The sequence below is a fragment of the Mesoplodon densirostris genome, chromosome 3 (assembly GCF_025265405.1).
Source record: "Mesoplodon densirostris isolate mMesDen1 chromosome 3, mMesDen1 primary haplotype, whole genome shotgun sequence".
Lineage (NCBI taxonomy): Eukaryota > Metazoa > Chordata > Mammalia > Artiodactyla > Ziphiidae > Mesoplodon > Mesoplodon densirostris.
The window spans coordinates 117,580,390-117,597,784 of NC_082663.1; the positions used below are offsets into that span (position 1 = coordinate 117,580,390).

General features: G+C 38.4%; 1 protein-coding gene across 1 annotated transcript; it reads left to right on the top strand.

The window, feature by feature from the left end:
* The first annotated feature begins 11,081 nt into the window (after positions 1–11,081).
* On the top strand, positions 11,082–11,609 carry LOC132485442 (putative neuropeptide Y receptor type 6). The gene has a single exon (XM_060091968.1). The coding sequence runs from the start codon at positions 11,082–11,084 to the stop codon at positions 11,607–11,609; it is 528 nt and encodes a 175-aa protein (XP_059947951.1).
* Positions 11,610–17,395: the final 5,786 nt, after the last annotated feature.

Consider the following 17,395-nt stretch of genomic DNA (forward strand, 5'->3'; position numbering starts at 1 on the left):
ATAAATAAATGGGACCTAATGAAACTTACCTTTGCAAAGCAAAGGAAACTACAAACAAGATGAAAAGACAACCCTCAGAATGGGAGAAAATGTTTGCAAATGAAGCAACAGACAAAGGATTAATCTCCAAAATATATAAACAGCTCATGCAGCTCAATATTAAAAAAAACAAACAACCCAATCAAAAAATGGGCAGAAGACCTAAATAGCCATTTCTCCAAAGAAGACATACAGATGGCCAAGAAGCACATGAAAAGCTGCTCAACATCACTAGTTATTAGAGAAATGCAAATCAAAACTACAATGAAGTATCACCTCACACCAGTTAGAATGGGCATCATCAGAAAATCTACAAACAACAATGCTGGAGAGGGTGTGGAGAAAAGGGAACCCTCTTGCACTGTTGGTGGGAATGTGAATTGATACAGCCACCATGGAGAAGAGTAGGGAGGTTCCTTAAAAAACTAAAAATAGAATTACCATATGACCCAGACATCCCACTACTGGGCATATACCCAAAGAAAACCATAATTCAAAATGACACATGCACCTCAATGTTCATTGCAGCACAATTTACAACAGCCAGGTCATGGAAGCAACCTAAATGCCCATCGACAGACAAACGGATAAAGAAGATGTGGTACATATATACAATGGAATATTACTCAGCCATAAAAAGGAACAAAATTGGGTCATTTGTTGAGACGTGGATGAATCTGGAGACTGGCATACAGAGTGAAGTAGTCAGAAAGAGAAAAACAAATATCGTATATTAACGCATATATGTGGAACCTAGAAAAATGGTACAGATGAACCTGCTTGCAGGGCAGAAATAGAGACACAGATGTAGAGAACAAACATATGGACACCAAGGGGGGAAAGCGGCGGGGGGTGGGATGAATTGAGAGATTGAGATTGACATATATATACTAATATGTATAAAATGGATAACTAATAAGAACCTGCTGTATAAAAATAAATAAATAAATAAATAAAGCACTTGGAGGGGGAAAAATGTGGTTTATTCAAAATGTATAAAATTTGAAGATATGGTCATAAACAATACATACTAAATGTGAAAAATCAAAAATTAAAAATTATTTTCCCATTTGTTTTCAAATATTATCTTTTTTCCAAACTGCTCAAAATTATCTGTAAAATTAAAAAGCAGTATACAAATTGTTAATTAACAAATACCAAATTTTAAGTAAATTATAATAAAATGGAAACTCATGTAATTTCTTTAAAAACTAACTAAATCCTATTATATATTTTTACAAAAATAGAACTACTCTCAATTCTAGGATTCAACGCTCATCCATTGCCACTGTCAACAACTGGCATCACATATATTATGCTTGGACTTCCATGTACAACATTTAAGAGTAATATGAATTGCTTATTATCGTAAAATATTCCTCAGCTGCCATGGACCACTGTTACAAATATCACCTTAATTTGTGAGTAGAACCACAAATTGGAATACAATGAAAAACAAGAAAATTGATAGTTAGTAGTACTGGAAAACAGTAATTCATTACACAAGAATCTATTTCATTTATGCGAAGTTAATTAGTCTTTCCTCTCACCTAAGAACTTCTGTCACTCAAAGCATCCCCATACTACAAAGCAGTATCCATAACCAACATCAACAGCCCATAACCTTCACGATATTTGGACATAATCACCTTTATTTTTTGAGGGCATGGGGCAAGTGATGGAGAGAAGTGTACCTTGGGCCTGAATGGTCTTAGTCTTTCAAATGTTTAGAATTACAAGTTGTGCTCTGCCAGTGCTGAGTGCTGGAACCAAGATGACACTTTTTTTTTTTTTAAACATGTGTGATATGTGGGTCCTCTAAGTACAAGACCCAGGGCAGGTTGTCCTCTGCCCCAAGTCTTAAGGTAGTACTCTAAAGCTTTAGTAAGTAAATAGGTCCTCTAGGATCTACTGAAATCTAAGGAAAAAACAATCAATTCAAGCAGGTTAATCCTAACAGCTGTTCTTTTTAAAAATGCTTATAATGAGATGGCTCTTAAGAAAAACAGAGGTGAAGACAACTTCAGCAGGATGAGGAAAAAAAAAGAAAGGCTTTCTTTACCAAGCTTCTAGTATAATCAATTATAACACAGATGACTGAGACTTTTACTTTAGACACTACTTATATTTTTCAAGATGCTCCTCAATCTTGACTTTCCCTAATATGTAAAAGTATGGGAACAGATGTATATGTATGACTGATTCACTTTGCTATAAAGCAGAAACTAATAAAAAAAAAAGGAAAAAAAAAAAAAAAAAAAAGTATGGGCTCAGAGAATCACCTAATGGTTTAGTTTACATTTATCAAGGCACAGCAGATTAAAGACAATAAAATGTGTTTTATAACTAAATATAAAGCTTATAATATAATGAGAGAGAAAGTAACAAAGCGGCAAGAGCTTCAGAAAGATGGGAGAAATAATCAGGGGCTTACGTTCTTTCTTTGGATACTCTGCTTGTTGTCCAAGGCTGTTAGCCTAAAAACTACCTTTTGCAATTAAAACAGTGAATTTTAACTGAGGCAAACAAAACTCAAACGCTTGCTAAATTTTATCACCAATAAAGACAGCAAAGGATTATATCAAACATCCCCTTAAAAATTAAAAAACAGGGGCTTCCCTGGTGGCGCAGTGGTTGAGAGTCCGCCTGCCGATGCAGGGGACACGGGTTCGTGCCCCGGTCCGGGAAGATCCCACATGCTGCGGAGTGGCTGGGCCCGTGAGCCATGGCCGCTGAGCCTGTGCGCCCGGAGCCTGTGCTCCGCAACAGGAGAGGCCGCAGCGGTGAGAGGCCCACATACCACAAAAAAACAACAACAACAACAACAACAAATTAAAAAACAACTGTTTTCACCATTTCCCAATATCTCACGCTCATTCTAGGCTTTCTTTGGGAAGGGATGCAAAAACAGAAAACAATTAACTTTGCTCTTAACCTGGATTATATACTTCTACTAAGCCAAACTCTAAAGGACAACAATAACTGCCACTTACTGAATATCTACTATGTGCTACCATTTACCTTCAAAATAATTCTGCCAGACAGATGGCAGTATTCACCTTACGGAAAAGAAATCAAAAGCTCACAGAGAAGCTCAAGGTGACCCAGGTTAGGTAACATGGGACAATCTGGGTTCAAAGCCAGCTCTGTCTCACTCAAGCTGCCTCTCAAAATCTTCACCAACATCACAGACAACTAAGATGATTTCTTAGTATGCTAATACCTCACTGCTAGTTATTGTCACTGTTCAATGTACAGAAAAGATATTTGTTTTTTAATAAGCCCTCCAAAGTTTGCTACTCTCTATATTTCAAGTACAAACAGATAACTAAGTAGTGGGATACCAGTAAAAGATGACTGGGGGAAGACGAGGTATGGGCCCTGAACTACTTTGACTCTTCAAGTTTCCACAGAGGAGGAGACTGGCTTCCACTCCTGTAGCGCACATCCCAACCCCTTGCCACATACTCCACCCCGCCAGTGACCTGGCAGGGTTCTATAAAACACAGATACATAATTTCAGTGTTGTTGACTGCCTGGTAATTTTGAGTTTCTAATTAGTTAGTTTGGTGTATTGGGTAGGGAAATAGAACTGATTTGCATGGCTTAGTTCTAAAATTTGGGCTCTATCAATGAATCCTTGAGTTAGGAAATATTTCAAAATGTTGCTAGTCTATCCACTAGAACATGTCAGAAAGATCTTCAACCACACTTGATATTCCATAGCCCTGCTTCTCAAAGTCTTTGAACACACTCACTGTAAGGAAATACTTCTTATATTTCATTTAAATCTCACTTTTCAGTCTTCTGTAACAGTGAGGAACAGCCCCCTCTTGTAATAATCTTTCAAATACAGAAGAGGGATTTTCAGTCCCCACTTTTATTTAAGAAGCTTAGTTGTTGTCAGTTTCAAAGTGCTTGATGAAAATCTTATTTAATAATACACAACTTTCCTGGGGAACTTAGGTTAACTTTAATTTTAAAAGCATTTTTATTAGTCTCATAAATTATAGCAAAATCAGGAATAAAACCCATCTTTTACCTGATAGTAAATTCTCTAAGAACCACCACTAATGCTTATGAATAATTTTCCAGGAATATTTAAATTAAATGTATGATTTTGGCAAAGCTATTTTTTAAAGTACAAAACATATGTATACATGCCAGAAAATGCAACAGATTTTCACATGCACTCTTATTATCATCTCTATGACTGAAAGTAACATTTTGAACACATCTTGTAAATAGTTCCATCAAATATCACTGCTGCTGTGACTCCTAACTCCTCCCTTCTGGCTTCAGTGGCCTTCAGATCCTAATGGATTCCTGAGCTTGATCTTCTGTGCAATGATTTCAACTCTGGAAGCAGCTTCTGAAGCTATGGATTGTTTAGTAGATAAATAAGCCAAGAAGGGAGAGGGGCGTGTTATGGCTTGGATAGGTGGCTGACATGTCATCTTTTGACATAAAAATAAACTTAGAAAAATAATCGTGGAAATGAAGAAAGAAAACATGTAGAAGATGAAAAGAATAGCAACAGAGCCAGAAATTTCCAACAGGTAAGAAACTGGGAAGCAAAGCTCTAAAATGCTAAATAAAAATCTTGCAATTATGTTTTTCAAATATTCTTTTCATGTTAAAATAATCCTGTTTTTAGGGCTTCCCTGGTGGCGCAGTGGTTGAGAGTCCGCCTGCCAATGCAGGGGACGGGGGTTTGTGCCCCGGTCCGAGAGGATCCCGCATGCCACGGAGCGGCTGGGCCCGTGAGCCATGGTCGCTGGGCCTGCGCGTCCGGAGCTTGTGCTCCGCGGCGGGAGATGCTGCGACGGTGAGAGGCCCACGTACCGCAAAAAAAAAAATCCTGTTTTTAAATATGTGAAGATCATTAAAAATTAGAACTGTTGTAGAACTGTTGTATGTTCAGGCCTAATTATACCAGATGTCTTTTGCTTATGTGATCTGAAAAACAACCCCACAGCTTTAAAATGCACCATTGTAAAGAAATTATCAAAACAAATCACCAAATGCTAGTATTGGCAAAATGGAGTTTTCATTACTTTTTGTTTACCTGTTTGTAAATAAACTTAAAAACCTGGTATACTTATATTCATTGGCAGAGTTTAGCTCTCCTTTCTTGATAAATTTAATGTGTTGTTATTTTAAGAATTAAAAGCCTCAACATTCCCAATAATGAAAAGTTCAGTCATTAACCTCCACGGAAAATTAAAGATTCAAACAATTCAAACAATCTGCATTGGCTTGATTTTAAAAGTAACTGTTAGGATCTGGAAAATGAAATGTGTACATTTTCTACTGACATTTTATATGGACTCAGGCAACTGTCAAATTCAAGGAAAAACAATCTCCAGCAGAGAAAATCAAAGTACATGTAATAAAACTCTAATGTTACCCCCAAATCTTAAAAGCACACATTTCTGCAATAGATAGATGTAAAATCTGATTTGGGGGGAATGGGTGAATAGTTGAGTAGGATAAGGAGTTTGCACAGTATAGAATAACCAGGCCAATTATACTTTTATAAGGCTGTGAAGGAGTAAGCATTTGTTTCTTGATGCTTCTTATGGTTACTTAACATAGTAGTTTGTTCTTAGGGAAAACTATAAGACGTGTCTTTACAGAGATTCAAGTTCTACTTGTTTTCATGGAACACAAATGATTAATTTGATTGATTTTAAGAAATGACCCAAATAAACTAGAAATATTACTTTGTGCATGGTTTAGAAAGTAGAAGTCCTATTCCTGGCTTTGCTATTAACTATGCAACCATGAGCAAGCCACTGGGTCTTAGTTGCCATGTTTGTGAAGTCAGAATTAAAGTAGAGTACAGGACTGCTGTTGCGATCAAATAAGAGAACCCATCTTGTCAGTACTTAAATTCGTTTTTAAAAATTGTAATTGAAGTAGAGTTGATTTACAATATTGTGTTAGTTTCAGCTGTACAGCAAAGTGATTCAGTCATATATACATTTTTTTCAGATTCTTTTCCATTATAGGTTATTACAAGATATTGAATAGAGTTCCCTGTGCTATACAGTAAATCCTTGTTGCTTACCTATTTTATGTATAGTAGTTTATATTATACTCCTATACTAGTTAATTTGTTAATTCTACACTCCTAATTTATCTGTCCCCCCTCTCCCTTTCCCTTTGTTAACCCTAAGTTTGTTTTCTACGTCTGTGAGTCTGTTTTTGTTTTGTATATAGATTCATTTGTATTATTTTTTAGATTTCACATGTAAGTGATATCATATAATATTTATCTTTCTCTGACTTGCTACACTTCGTATGATATTCTCTAGGTTCATCCATGTTGCTGCAAATGACACTATTTCATTCTTTCTTATGGCTGAGTAATATTCCATTGTATATATATATATCACATCTTCTTAAACCAATCGTCTGTTGATGGGCACTTGGCTTGTTTCCATTCCTTGGCTACCATTAATAGTGCTGCTATAAACACTGGGGTGCATGTGTCTTTTCAAATAGAGTTTTCATCTTTTCTGGATATATGCCCAGGAATGGGATTACTGGATAATATGGTAGCTCTATTGTTCATTCTTTAAGGAACCTCCATACTGTTTTCCATAGTGGCTGTATCAATTTACATTCCCACCAACAGTGCAAGAGGGTTTCCTTTTCTCCACACCCTCTCCTGCATTTATCATTTGTAGATATTTTGATGATGGCCATTCTGACCAGTGTGAGGTGATACCTCATTGTGGTTTTGAGTTGCATTTCTCTAATAATTAGTGATGTTGAGCATCTTTTCATAGCACTTAAATTCTTGAGTGAATAAATAAATGGGGTAGTACTTTAGACAAATTAAGCTCTAAACAAGTGTGAGATGTTATTTGCACCAACACAGCCATAGAATCTATATTCCTAGAGGCTTAAGGAAAAGGAGAGAGAGTTCTTGCAGTGTGATCCTGCACTATTTTGGGACCCTCACATATGTACTTGGAGGGTGGGGATGCAAAACTTCACTTTGCCCAAGGCCACAGGCTCTTTGAAATTACATAAGGAAATTTTTTAATACAAAAGAAAATGTTCTGCTCACCTGCTTTTAAAATTAAGAACAACAAATACAGAAGTTTCTTCAAGAAATATAAAACAGGAGGTAGCAGAAAATAGTGGAAAGAGCATGGAACTCTCCAAGAAGCAGGAGACTAAGGCTCTGGTCCCTGTTCTGTCAGTAATTAACTACAAAGCCACAACATCTGTCAAATGGGAGGGGTATATTAAAATACCTATAGAGTTTCTTCCAGGTCAAAACACCATAGCACCAAATGAAATATAAGAGATAATCTAAAATATGCTTTAGTTTTTCTGTGTTATGGATAATTAAGGGAAAGGAGGAAACAGAGAAGAGAACAAGGCAGATAGGCAGAAAGGAAGGAAGATAATGAGAGGTAAGGAGAAAACACACATAGACCAAGGGGCAGACACACAAACTCTACCCCCAACACCTCCCCCCAGCCCAAAAAAAGAATTGTATGAATAGAGACAGAAATAAAGACACACACAAAAAAAGACATTCAGATACAGAAATAAATATGCATATGCAGACTTTGGCAGAGTAAAGCTTTTATTTTATTCATCTTGAAACTTTTAAACACAAAACTACCAGAAAATGTGTAATGTAATGCTGTACTTTTGCATTAAAAGGTATAAACAGAGCCAGTTCAAGGCATGTGCCTCATGAGCATATCTAGATACAATCGAGTGGAAAGACTGAAGACTACCTACCTCTGCCATACGCTACTCATATTTTGGGGCAAAATATCACTTGGTAATTTGAGATCTCACATCTTTGGGGGTCACTTGCAACCAAACAAGCCAAAGATGAACTCTCCTAAAATAGAAATGTATCCCAAGAATTTTTTTACGAATCAAGGCTTAGCATTACTTTGCTTCCAGATAGGCAAGATTTAAATATTTTAACTTAATAGTTACCAATTATGTAAAGTGTAAATCCCACACTGCCATTCAAAGTCCATATTGGGGATTTACTTGTTAATCTTCTTGAATTGTAAAGAGAGCACTGGATAATGTAACTCCAGCACTCCCCTTTGATTCCCTCCCAGATGAGGCCTATCTGACCTTCTGAGCTTCAAGCCTCTGAAGGAATTTATAGACTGGGGAACTAATTTGTACTTTGCTACTAATCATTATAGAAGATAGTAGAGGGGTTTCTACTAAGTTTTAGACCTGCTGTTGCAGGGTGGTGAGTGATACTCATTCACTCGGCCCAGACAACCCAGATCAACAAGAATGGGCAACACAAGGGTTTCCAATGTTTATTCCCATCTCTATTACCAAACTGCTAAGAAAATCTGCAAAACTGTATGAATTTCCAAATCTGTAAACAGAAAACTGTTATTCAGACCTAACTTTGCAAGGTTCACAGGAAGCTTTTCTTTATTGTAGACAGTAAGAGCTGGGAAGCACAAGACTTTGCTGGTTTTGTAAAATAGGCCATTTTTAAAATTTCATTTGACAGATCAAGAAATTGAGGCCCAGAGAAGGGGAGTGACTTGCCCAAGATCAAAAAGCTAGTTAGGGCTTCCCTGGCCTGGTGGCACAGTGGTTAAGAATCTGCCTGTAAATGCAGGGGACATGGGTTCGAGCCCTGGTCCGGGAAGATCCCACATGCCTCAGAGTAACTAAGCCCTTGCGCCACAACTACTGAGCCTGAGTGCCACAACTACTGAAGGCCACATGCCTAGAGCCCGTGCTCCGCAATGAGAGAAGCCGCCACAATGAGAAGCCCGCACACCGCAACAAAGAGTAGCCCCCCGCTTGCCACAACTAGAGAAAGCCCGCGTGCAGCAACGAAGACCCAACGCAGCCAAAACTAAATAAAATAAATAAATTTTTTATAAAAAGCTAGTTAGCAGCAGGACATGTCTCCTGACAGGAAGTATAGTGCTCATGCTAGCATACCCATATGTATCTGTACATCTGTACACTGCCTATTTCCTTTTCATTCTTTTCCTCCTCCAAGTGAAGCTTGTTTGGTGGCAAGTAAACAATTTGCTATTTCTCTTTTATACTTCTAGTCCACAGACTGTCATAAAGGGCTTACATCTATCTTGACATTTCCCTTCAGCCAATATCTGTGAACTCTAATTTTGTTGAACCCCTGAATCATCCAAGCCCTAAACTGCATCTCAAATACTTCTGTTTACAAATTTTGCTATTTCTACTCATCACCACAGCACGTCTGAACCATAGATCAGTTCCTTTTGTCCTTCTTTATCTTTTATCAATGCCATTTATGTTGTTTTCTTCAAATTCCTAAATAATAAACCAAGATAAGGGGTATTTTTTTTCCTGTGCTCTCTTTCAACATACCCTCTTTGGGCCAGAAATGTCACCACCTGGAATGGCAGGGCATTCACCATGTCTGTTGTGCATCCTGGTATGAATAACTCCACTGAATTTGACCACCGTAAGCCATGCTGAGCCACAGGATCAAGGACCCCCTTTCCTCTAGAAGTCAGAAAAAGAAGAGACCCAAAGGAAAAGAAAACTGAGGGAATGCTTTCCAAATAAAGTTAATTCTGAGTAATAGCTCACTAGGCACTAGCTACCTTTGCTTGATCTCTAGAATCTGAGCAATGTACCCAGAAACTGCTTGTGCCAAGTCTGGCTTCAACCCCAGAGAATGGAAGAAAGAAAAAGAGGGGAAGCCATATGCTGTTCCATAGCGGGCATGATCTGGGAGTCTAGACCCCAGACTTAAGGCTATAGACTAGCTCTGGGGAGTGGAACTGACAAATTTTATTCAGCAAACATATACTGAACACATACTATACGCTCTACATTGGGCGTTAGCAACAAATTCAGTTGCGTGATCTCATTTAGTCCTCACAACAATGCAGAAAGACATTATTTATCCCCATTTTACAGCTTTAAAAAACTGAGCCATAAGGGTAATTAACTTATGTCAAAGTCATACAGACACCAAACAGTAATGCTCCATGTGGAGCCCAACTCCAAATATAGTACTCTGGCCTCCACAGCACACATATACAAAAAAGACAGAAGGTGATAGGGATGGAAAGATACCTTTGAGCTACCTTATATAGTTAACAGAATGCTGTGGCATTCATTCCCTTTCTCATTATCTCTAAAGATTATACTGTTGGGACAAATAAAACACCCTGAGATGAAAGGAAGGCAAGGATACAGAGACTCTCTGGATATACCTCTATGTACTCTCAGGGACATTGTTCCACCTATAGCATAGTCCAGGTTGTTAAGAACTTGCATTAATTTTCTAGGTTCTGTTTAATTTTTTAGGATCTCAAGAGCTTACTCAAGTCATTCATGTATTTCCATCAAGCAGACAAAGAGGAAGACTAAACCCTACTCATCACTCATTGGAAGACTCAGAGCAAAGTTCTTTCTGAGAACTGATGGACAAAATATCCAGCCATAATACAAGTAAGCTTAGAAAAGCTCTTCTTGGGGCTTCCCTGGAGGTGCAGTGGTTGAAAGTCCGCCTGCCGATGCAGGGGACACGGGTTCGTGCCCTGGTCCAGGAAGATCCCACATGCTGTGGAGCGGCTGGGCCCGTGAGCCATGGCCGCTGAGCCTGTGCGCCCAGAGCCTGTGGTCCACAACCGGAGAGGCCATAGCAGTGAGAGGCCCACGTAACGCAAAACAAAACAAAACAAAACAAAAAAACCTAGGAAAAGCTCTTCTTAAACCCTGACATGATGGAACTTTTCCTAAACCATCCAGCATCTAATAAAACCAGTATAAAGAGCAACAACTCTGCATTTTTCTACTTTGAGTCCTGTAGACCCCACTTCCCTAGCCATGCTCCTATTACTCATAGTCTATACTGTGATCTTAATCATGGACATTTCTGGAAACCTCTCTCTCATTATTATCATCTTTAAGAAGCAGAGAGAAGCTCAGAATGTCACCAACATACTGTACGCCAATCTCTTCCTCTCTGGCATCTTGGTATGTGTCATGTACCTCCCTTTTCTATCATCTACACTCTGATGGATCACTGGATATTTGGGGATATCATGTGTAAACGCACCTCCTATGTGCATAGTGTCTCCACCTCTGTGTCCATATACTCACTTGTGTTAACTGCTGTTGAAAGATATCAGCTGATTGTGAACCCTCGGGGCTGGAAACGCAGTGTAGCTCACGCCTACTGGGGTATCACATTGATTTGGCTGTTTTCCCTTCTGTTGTCTATTCCCTTCTTCCTGTCCTACCACCTCACCCATGAGCCCTTCCAAAACCTCTCTCTTCTCACTGACCTCTACACCCAGCAGGTGGCCTGTGTAGAGAACTGGCCCTCCAAAATGAACTGGCTCCTCTTTACAACCTCCCTGTTTATGCTGCAATATTGTCTCCCTCTGAGCTTCACCCTCATCTGCTACCTGAAGACTGTTATCTGCCTCCGCAGGAGAAATGGGAAAGTAGACAAGAGGAGGGAAAGTGAGAGCTGGGTCAGGGAGAACAAGAGGATCAACACGATGTTGATTTCTACTGTGGTAACCTTTGGGGTCTGCTGACTTCCCTTGAACATCTTCAAGGTCACCTTTGACTGGTATCATGAGGTCCTGATGAGCTGCCACCATGACCTGGTATTTGTATTTTGCCACTTGATTGCTATGGTTTCTACATGTATACATCCTCTGTTTTAAGGCTTTCTCAACAAAAATTTCCAGAAGGACCTGGTGTTGCTTATTCACCACTGCTGGTGCTTTGCACCTCGGGAAAGATATCAAAATATTGCCATCTCCAGTATGCACACAGATGAATCCAAGGGATCATTAAGATTAGCTCATACATCAAGAAGTATATAAAAACTGGTAACACTTAGTGCTAAAGCCCTTCTTATGTGAGAGATGGAGAGGTAATGGCTGGGGATAAGGCAAGATGCAAAAGAAGCCAGAACTAAAAAAATTTTTAAAAAAGCAACTTTATGCTAACCAGTTTTGCTTTAGGCCAGACCTATCTGTCTCATATATCCACCCAATACAAACACACACACACACACACACACACACACACACACACACGTGTGCATGCACATCACCCTTTTCTCTTAGAAGGATAATAACTTACACACCTAGCTGCCATCATTTGTGGCAAAGAATGACAATGAGAAAGCAAGAGAGGCAAGGAACACTGATGACTGGGGAACAAAATTCCCAGATATTGTTATTCAATGGAATATCCACAAGAGTTATTACTAATGATGTGCCCACTAAAAACAATGCTATATATATCTCCTTAGTGCTGAAGCAATTCCACTTTCTGATATGGAAATTGTAACTTTCAACCATGTAACTATTCAACTAATTAGCAATGTCAGAAAGACCCCTATTATAATTTACTAATTAGCTAACTGAGTTTGGATTGGAAGTTGAAGGAATGGTTTTAAGTTAACATTTAAACTAAGTATTATAATTATAATTAATTCACATGCCTGAGTCAGATTCTCCAGTTTATAACAACAGTACATTTTCTTCACTAACAATGCTATTAGTACCACTAGAACTGGTCACAAACTCTTTAGCACTCCAATTATGCTCAAATCACATAAACTAACTTATTAATGGCAAATGTAGATAGAGCTTTCAATACAAAATGACTTTTTATCTCTAATTCTTTTTTTTTTTTTTTTGCGGTACGCGGGCCTCTCGCTGTTGCGGCCTCACCCATTGTGGAGCACAGGCTCCGGTCGTGCAGGCTCAGAGGCCATGGCTCACAGGCCAAGCCGCTCCGTGGCATGTGGGATCTTCCCGGACCGGGGCACGAACCCGTGTCCCCTGCATCGGCAGGCGGACTCTCAACCACTGCGCCACCAGGGAAGCCCCTCTCTAATTCTTTATGTACATTAAGTAGGGGTTATTATGACTCTATCACTGGGTCTGATGAACTTCATTAGTAACACTTACAGTTAGCTCCAGATTTTTTAAAACCTCTTGCATACCTTATGACTTAAACATTTTAAAAATATCCCTCATCCCTACAGAGTCACTTAAATAGAGAATCAGCTAGATTGTCTTCAAAAAGGATACTAAGCTACCATTCAAATTAGCTCAATGACTTTTACTAAATGATGACCAGCTCTATCTCTTCCTCGGATACGTCTCCCTATTAAACTGGGGCTGCAGCTTATTTGTATGTTAAAAATGTAACCGTATTTTCTTCTTTCTTTTGAATAAAAGGTAATGTTTCTCTGAATACCTGTGGTTTTTCAATTGTGTGTGGTTTTTTTCCACATTTAATCTCCATATTTTCCCCTCCTGAAAAATCTTTTCTCTCTCTCTCCCCTTCCCTGCTCTGTCTCTGTTTCTCCTTCCTCTCTCCTTTCCTCCATCTAGCTTTTCCTTCTCTTCAGGATTTCTATTCTCTCTGATATATCATTTTTGGGAAAATGAACAAAAAAAGCACTGCAGGATACCCAACAGAAATAAAACATAACAGTATCACAGTATTAGCTGCAAATAAAAGCTTTTATCTAAAAACCAACTTCAAATGGTTGCAGTTTAGAATCCTAAAGGTACAGCTGCATCCCCTTAGCCCAGAAAACAGCTCTCCCTGGATACTATTTCTGTCTCTTCTGACAGACAGTGGTTAATATATACTATAATTAAGATCCAATGTGATATTTTACTTACTTGGTAAAGATATAATGATTCTAGTTTCCATTACTAAACAGATTTAGACCAAGCCACTGAAAGCAGGAAAGGGCTTTCATCAAAATCTGATACCACCCTCTCCCCGCACCCAAACACAAACACCTGGGCTCCTCTAACCCTGGCACCCCACCCTGAGCATCCACAAGAGATCTCCAATCTGTTCCTAAATATTATAGTGCTCTTTCTGGCTCCATGATAAGAACTATTTCCTTCTCCAATAAAACTGTTCTGTCTTTTCTTCTGAACTTTTCTTGAGCTTTAATGAAATAAAAGTCACTAATGACATAACTATCAATTATAGTCTTTTGCATTGCCATTTGCAGCAACATGGATGGACCTGGATATTATCATACTAAGTGAAGTAAGTCAGAAAGAGAAAGACAAATATCATATGATATCACTTACATGCAGAATCTTTAAAAAAATGATACAAATGAACTTATTTACAAAACAGAAACACTCACAGGCTTAGAGAACGAATTTATGATTACTGGGGGAAATGGGGGGGGAGGGATAAATTGGGAGTTTGGGATTGACGTGTACACACTACTATATTTAAATTAGATAGCCAACAAGGGCCTACTGTATAGCACAGGGAACTTGGCACAATATTCTGTAATAACCTAAGTGGGAGAAGAATTTGAAAAAGAATGAATACTTGTTTGGGTATAACTGAATCACTTTGCTATACACCTGTAACTAACACATCATTGTTAATCAACTATACTCCAATATGAAATAATTTTTTTAATTAAAAAAAATAGTAGTCTTTCTTCAGTTTATTTTTTCCTCAAAAAAGTAGTGAATTAACTGTAGTTTTAATGCATGCTTTTACCTGTAAGGGATTTTCATTCTGACAGTTGGGAGAGCACAGGTCTATAAGTAGCTACTTAGGAAGGTATAATGAGAATATAAACCAAGTGTCATGCGGACCCAGTGGAGGTAAAATGCATTTTTGAGAGTAAACAAGGAAAGATTTCAGGAAGGTCTACCATACTGTTTCTGCAGTATTTGTGGATGGTGCACACCAATTGGTCTACCGTTGAACCACTTGGTGAGTGAAATAAGGCCTCATTTTCTCACTTGCCTCTCCCCAAGTTGCCAGGTGGGCCTGTATTCTCCCTGCTAGGGATCTATCTGAGACTGGAACTTGACGATGTTTGCCTGATAGCCATGCAAACACAGTTCCCTCTAGCCACCGCTCCAAATATCTGTTCCTCTGTCTCCTGACCTCAAATCATTTTGGATTGAGAGTAATTTCTCTTATCTTTAAAAGTTTCCAGAAAAGATGACTATTAGTGGGATGTACGTGTCTGCCTACTGAACCAGAGCTCAATGAGAAAATGCTAATACATCCTGCAATGAGTTCCCTAAGTTTTCTCTCTGCCCGTTTCTAAAGATCCCCCAGATAATTTGTAACAGAGAATCAACAACATAAATGATCCAACATAACAAATACCCAAATGTGGTTTAAATACGTATGGTGCATATTTTTCTACAATGGAAATGTAATATCCTGAAAAAGGTGTACATAACTTGACAGAGCAATAAGCATGAGGCTTCATTTTTTTGTGTGTGTGAATATTTTCTCCCATTCTGTAGGTTGCCTTTTCATTTTGTTGCGTTTAGTATTTCTTTTTTTAAAAATTGTCATTACTTGAATTGGGAAATTGGAACTGACATATATACACTATTGATACTATGTATAAAATAGATAACTAATGAGAACCTACCTATAGCACAGAGAACTCTAATCAATGCTTTTTTTGTGACCTAAATAGGAAGAAAATCCCATCCCAAAAAAGGAGGGATACATGTATGCATACAGCTGATTCACTTTACTGTACAGTAGAAACCAACACAACATTGTAAAGCAACTATATACGCCAATAAAAAATTCTTTAAAAGCAACAATAAAGACCACTTTAGCTTCAAAATAATAAAAAAATAAACAGTCATTACTTTATTTATTTATTTGTTTATTTATTTTTAATTTTTGGCCGCACCACAGGGCACGTGGGATCTCAGTTCCCCGACCAGGGATCGAACCCACGCCCCCTGCATTGGAAGGTGGAGTCTTAACCACTGGACCACCAGGGAAGTCTCTTATTTTATTTTTTTAATTTAACTTTTATTTTATATTGGAGTATAGCTGATTTACAGAGGCTTCAATTTAAAGAAACTGTTCCCCACTCTGTGCTATGGAGGAAGAGTATATAATTCGTCAGCCCAGTAAAAAAGTCAACCTCTCTTCCTGTAAACTTTGTTTTTAGTAGAATAATAAATCAAGATAAATATATTAAGTCCTCACTATGTCTTTAGCAGTGTATTAGGTACAGAATAAGTATGACACAGCTTTAAGAGTTTACAGTCTAGCTGAGGCTTTAAAGAGTTTACAATATACCAGAGGTGTAATTCAATGTCTTGGTTTTGAAGGCTTTCCTTCTGGCTAGGTTGAAAGCTGCCAAAAGGAAAATTAAGAGTAAATGATGGCAGAGTTGGTATCAAAGGAGGACTCACTTTTTCTTTATACCCATAAGTGAGAATATACTGGGGAAGAAAAGAGGAAGTATTCTAGAAGAGGGGTCAAGGAGGAGTATTTAACATTGATAAGCCCAGGAATTCCTAAAATCCTCCCTGAAGTCACCTATGCAATAAATGTGCTCATGCAATAAACTGGAGAAATGAGACGACGAGTGTTTCCAGTGCGTTAAGGAAGGCAAGGCAGGTCTGTTTCCCCTGTTACTGTGTCCAAATCAAACTCCTTGTCGGTGCTGGGATAGTATTTGCCCTGCGGAAGAAGTGAAAGGATGTGTGATGCCAGTGACAGGAACACATCCATCTTCCATCTGGTCACCAACTGTTTCCTGTGATCCTCTATTTTAGGTAGCGAAATCTGTTCTTCTCAACTAGACTGTGGACTTTCAGAGACATTAACCTACATCTTTTATTCCTTCTATACCAGCCCCACACTACCCACTCAGAGTATTTAAGATAGGACCAGGCAAGGAAAAGCATTTAATACAGATTTTAAAAGTTATTTCGTAAAATACAAGCTAGGCAGTCATTACTCACAAATTACTGAATGCCTGAGTGTTCTCAAACCTATGTTTTATTAATTATCCAATGAGAATATAAAGACATAAGCCTAATTACACAGATTATAGTAATGACAATAAACTACCAAAACCCGAGTGCTTTGGGACTCGGCTTAAACGTTTCTCAAAAATCTTCTCTAATCTCCCAGGGCTGTTACGATCCCCCTGCTCTCGTAGTACCCCGTGTATAGATAACTACCATGCATAACGATGAAGGCTTGTTTACATCCACAAGACATGAACTCCTTGAAGGCAGAGACTGGGTCTTATTCACTACAGTGCTTCCAGTGCCAAGCATAGCATCTGGCACAAAGTAGGAGTTCAATCAATATTTTCAAACTGTAGATGTAGAATAAATCTAGCGATAACAAATCTTTGCTTGGAAGTGGTGTGTGGATCTGAATAGTAAGTGGGACCTGTACTCCCTGAACTCAGTACTTAAAGAAACAGAATGTCAAACTTCTATCTGAAATATAAGAGCCAAGGCTCAGGAAATCTGCATGAGGTGGAGAACAAACAGAAACACCTTGGTTCTAGGGGAACCTCAAG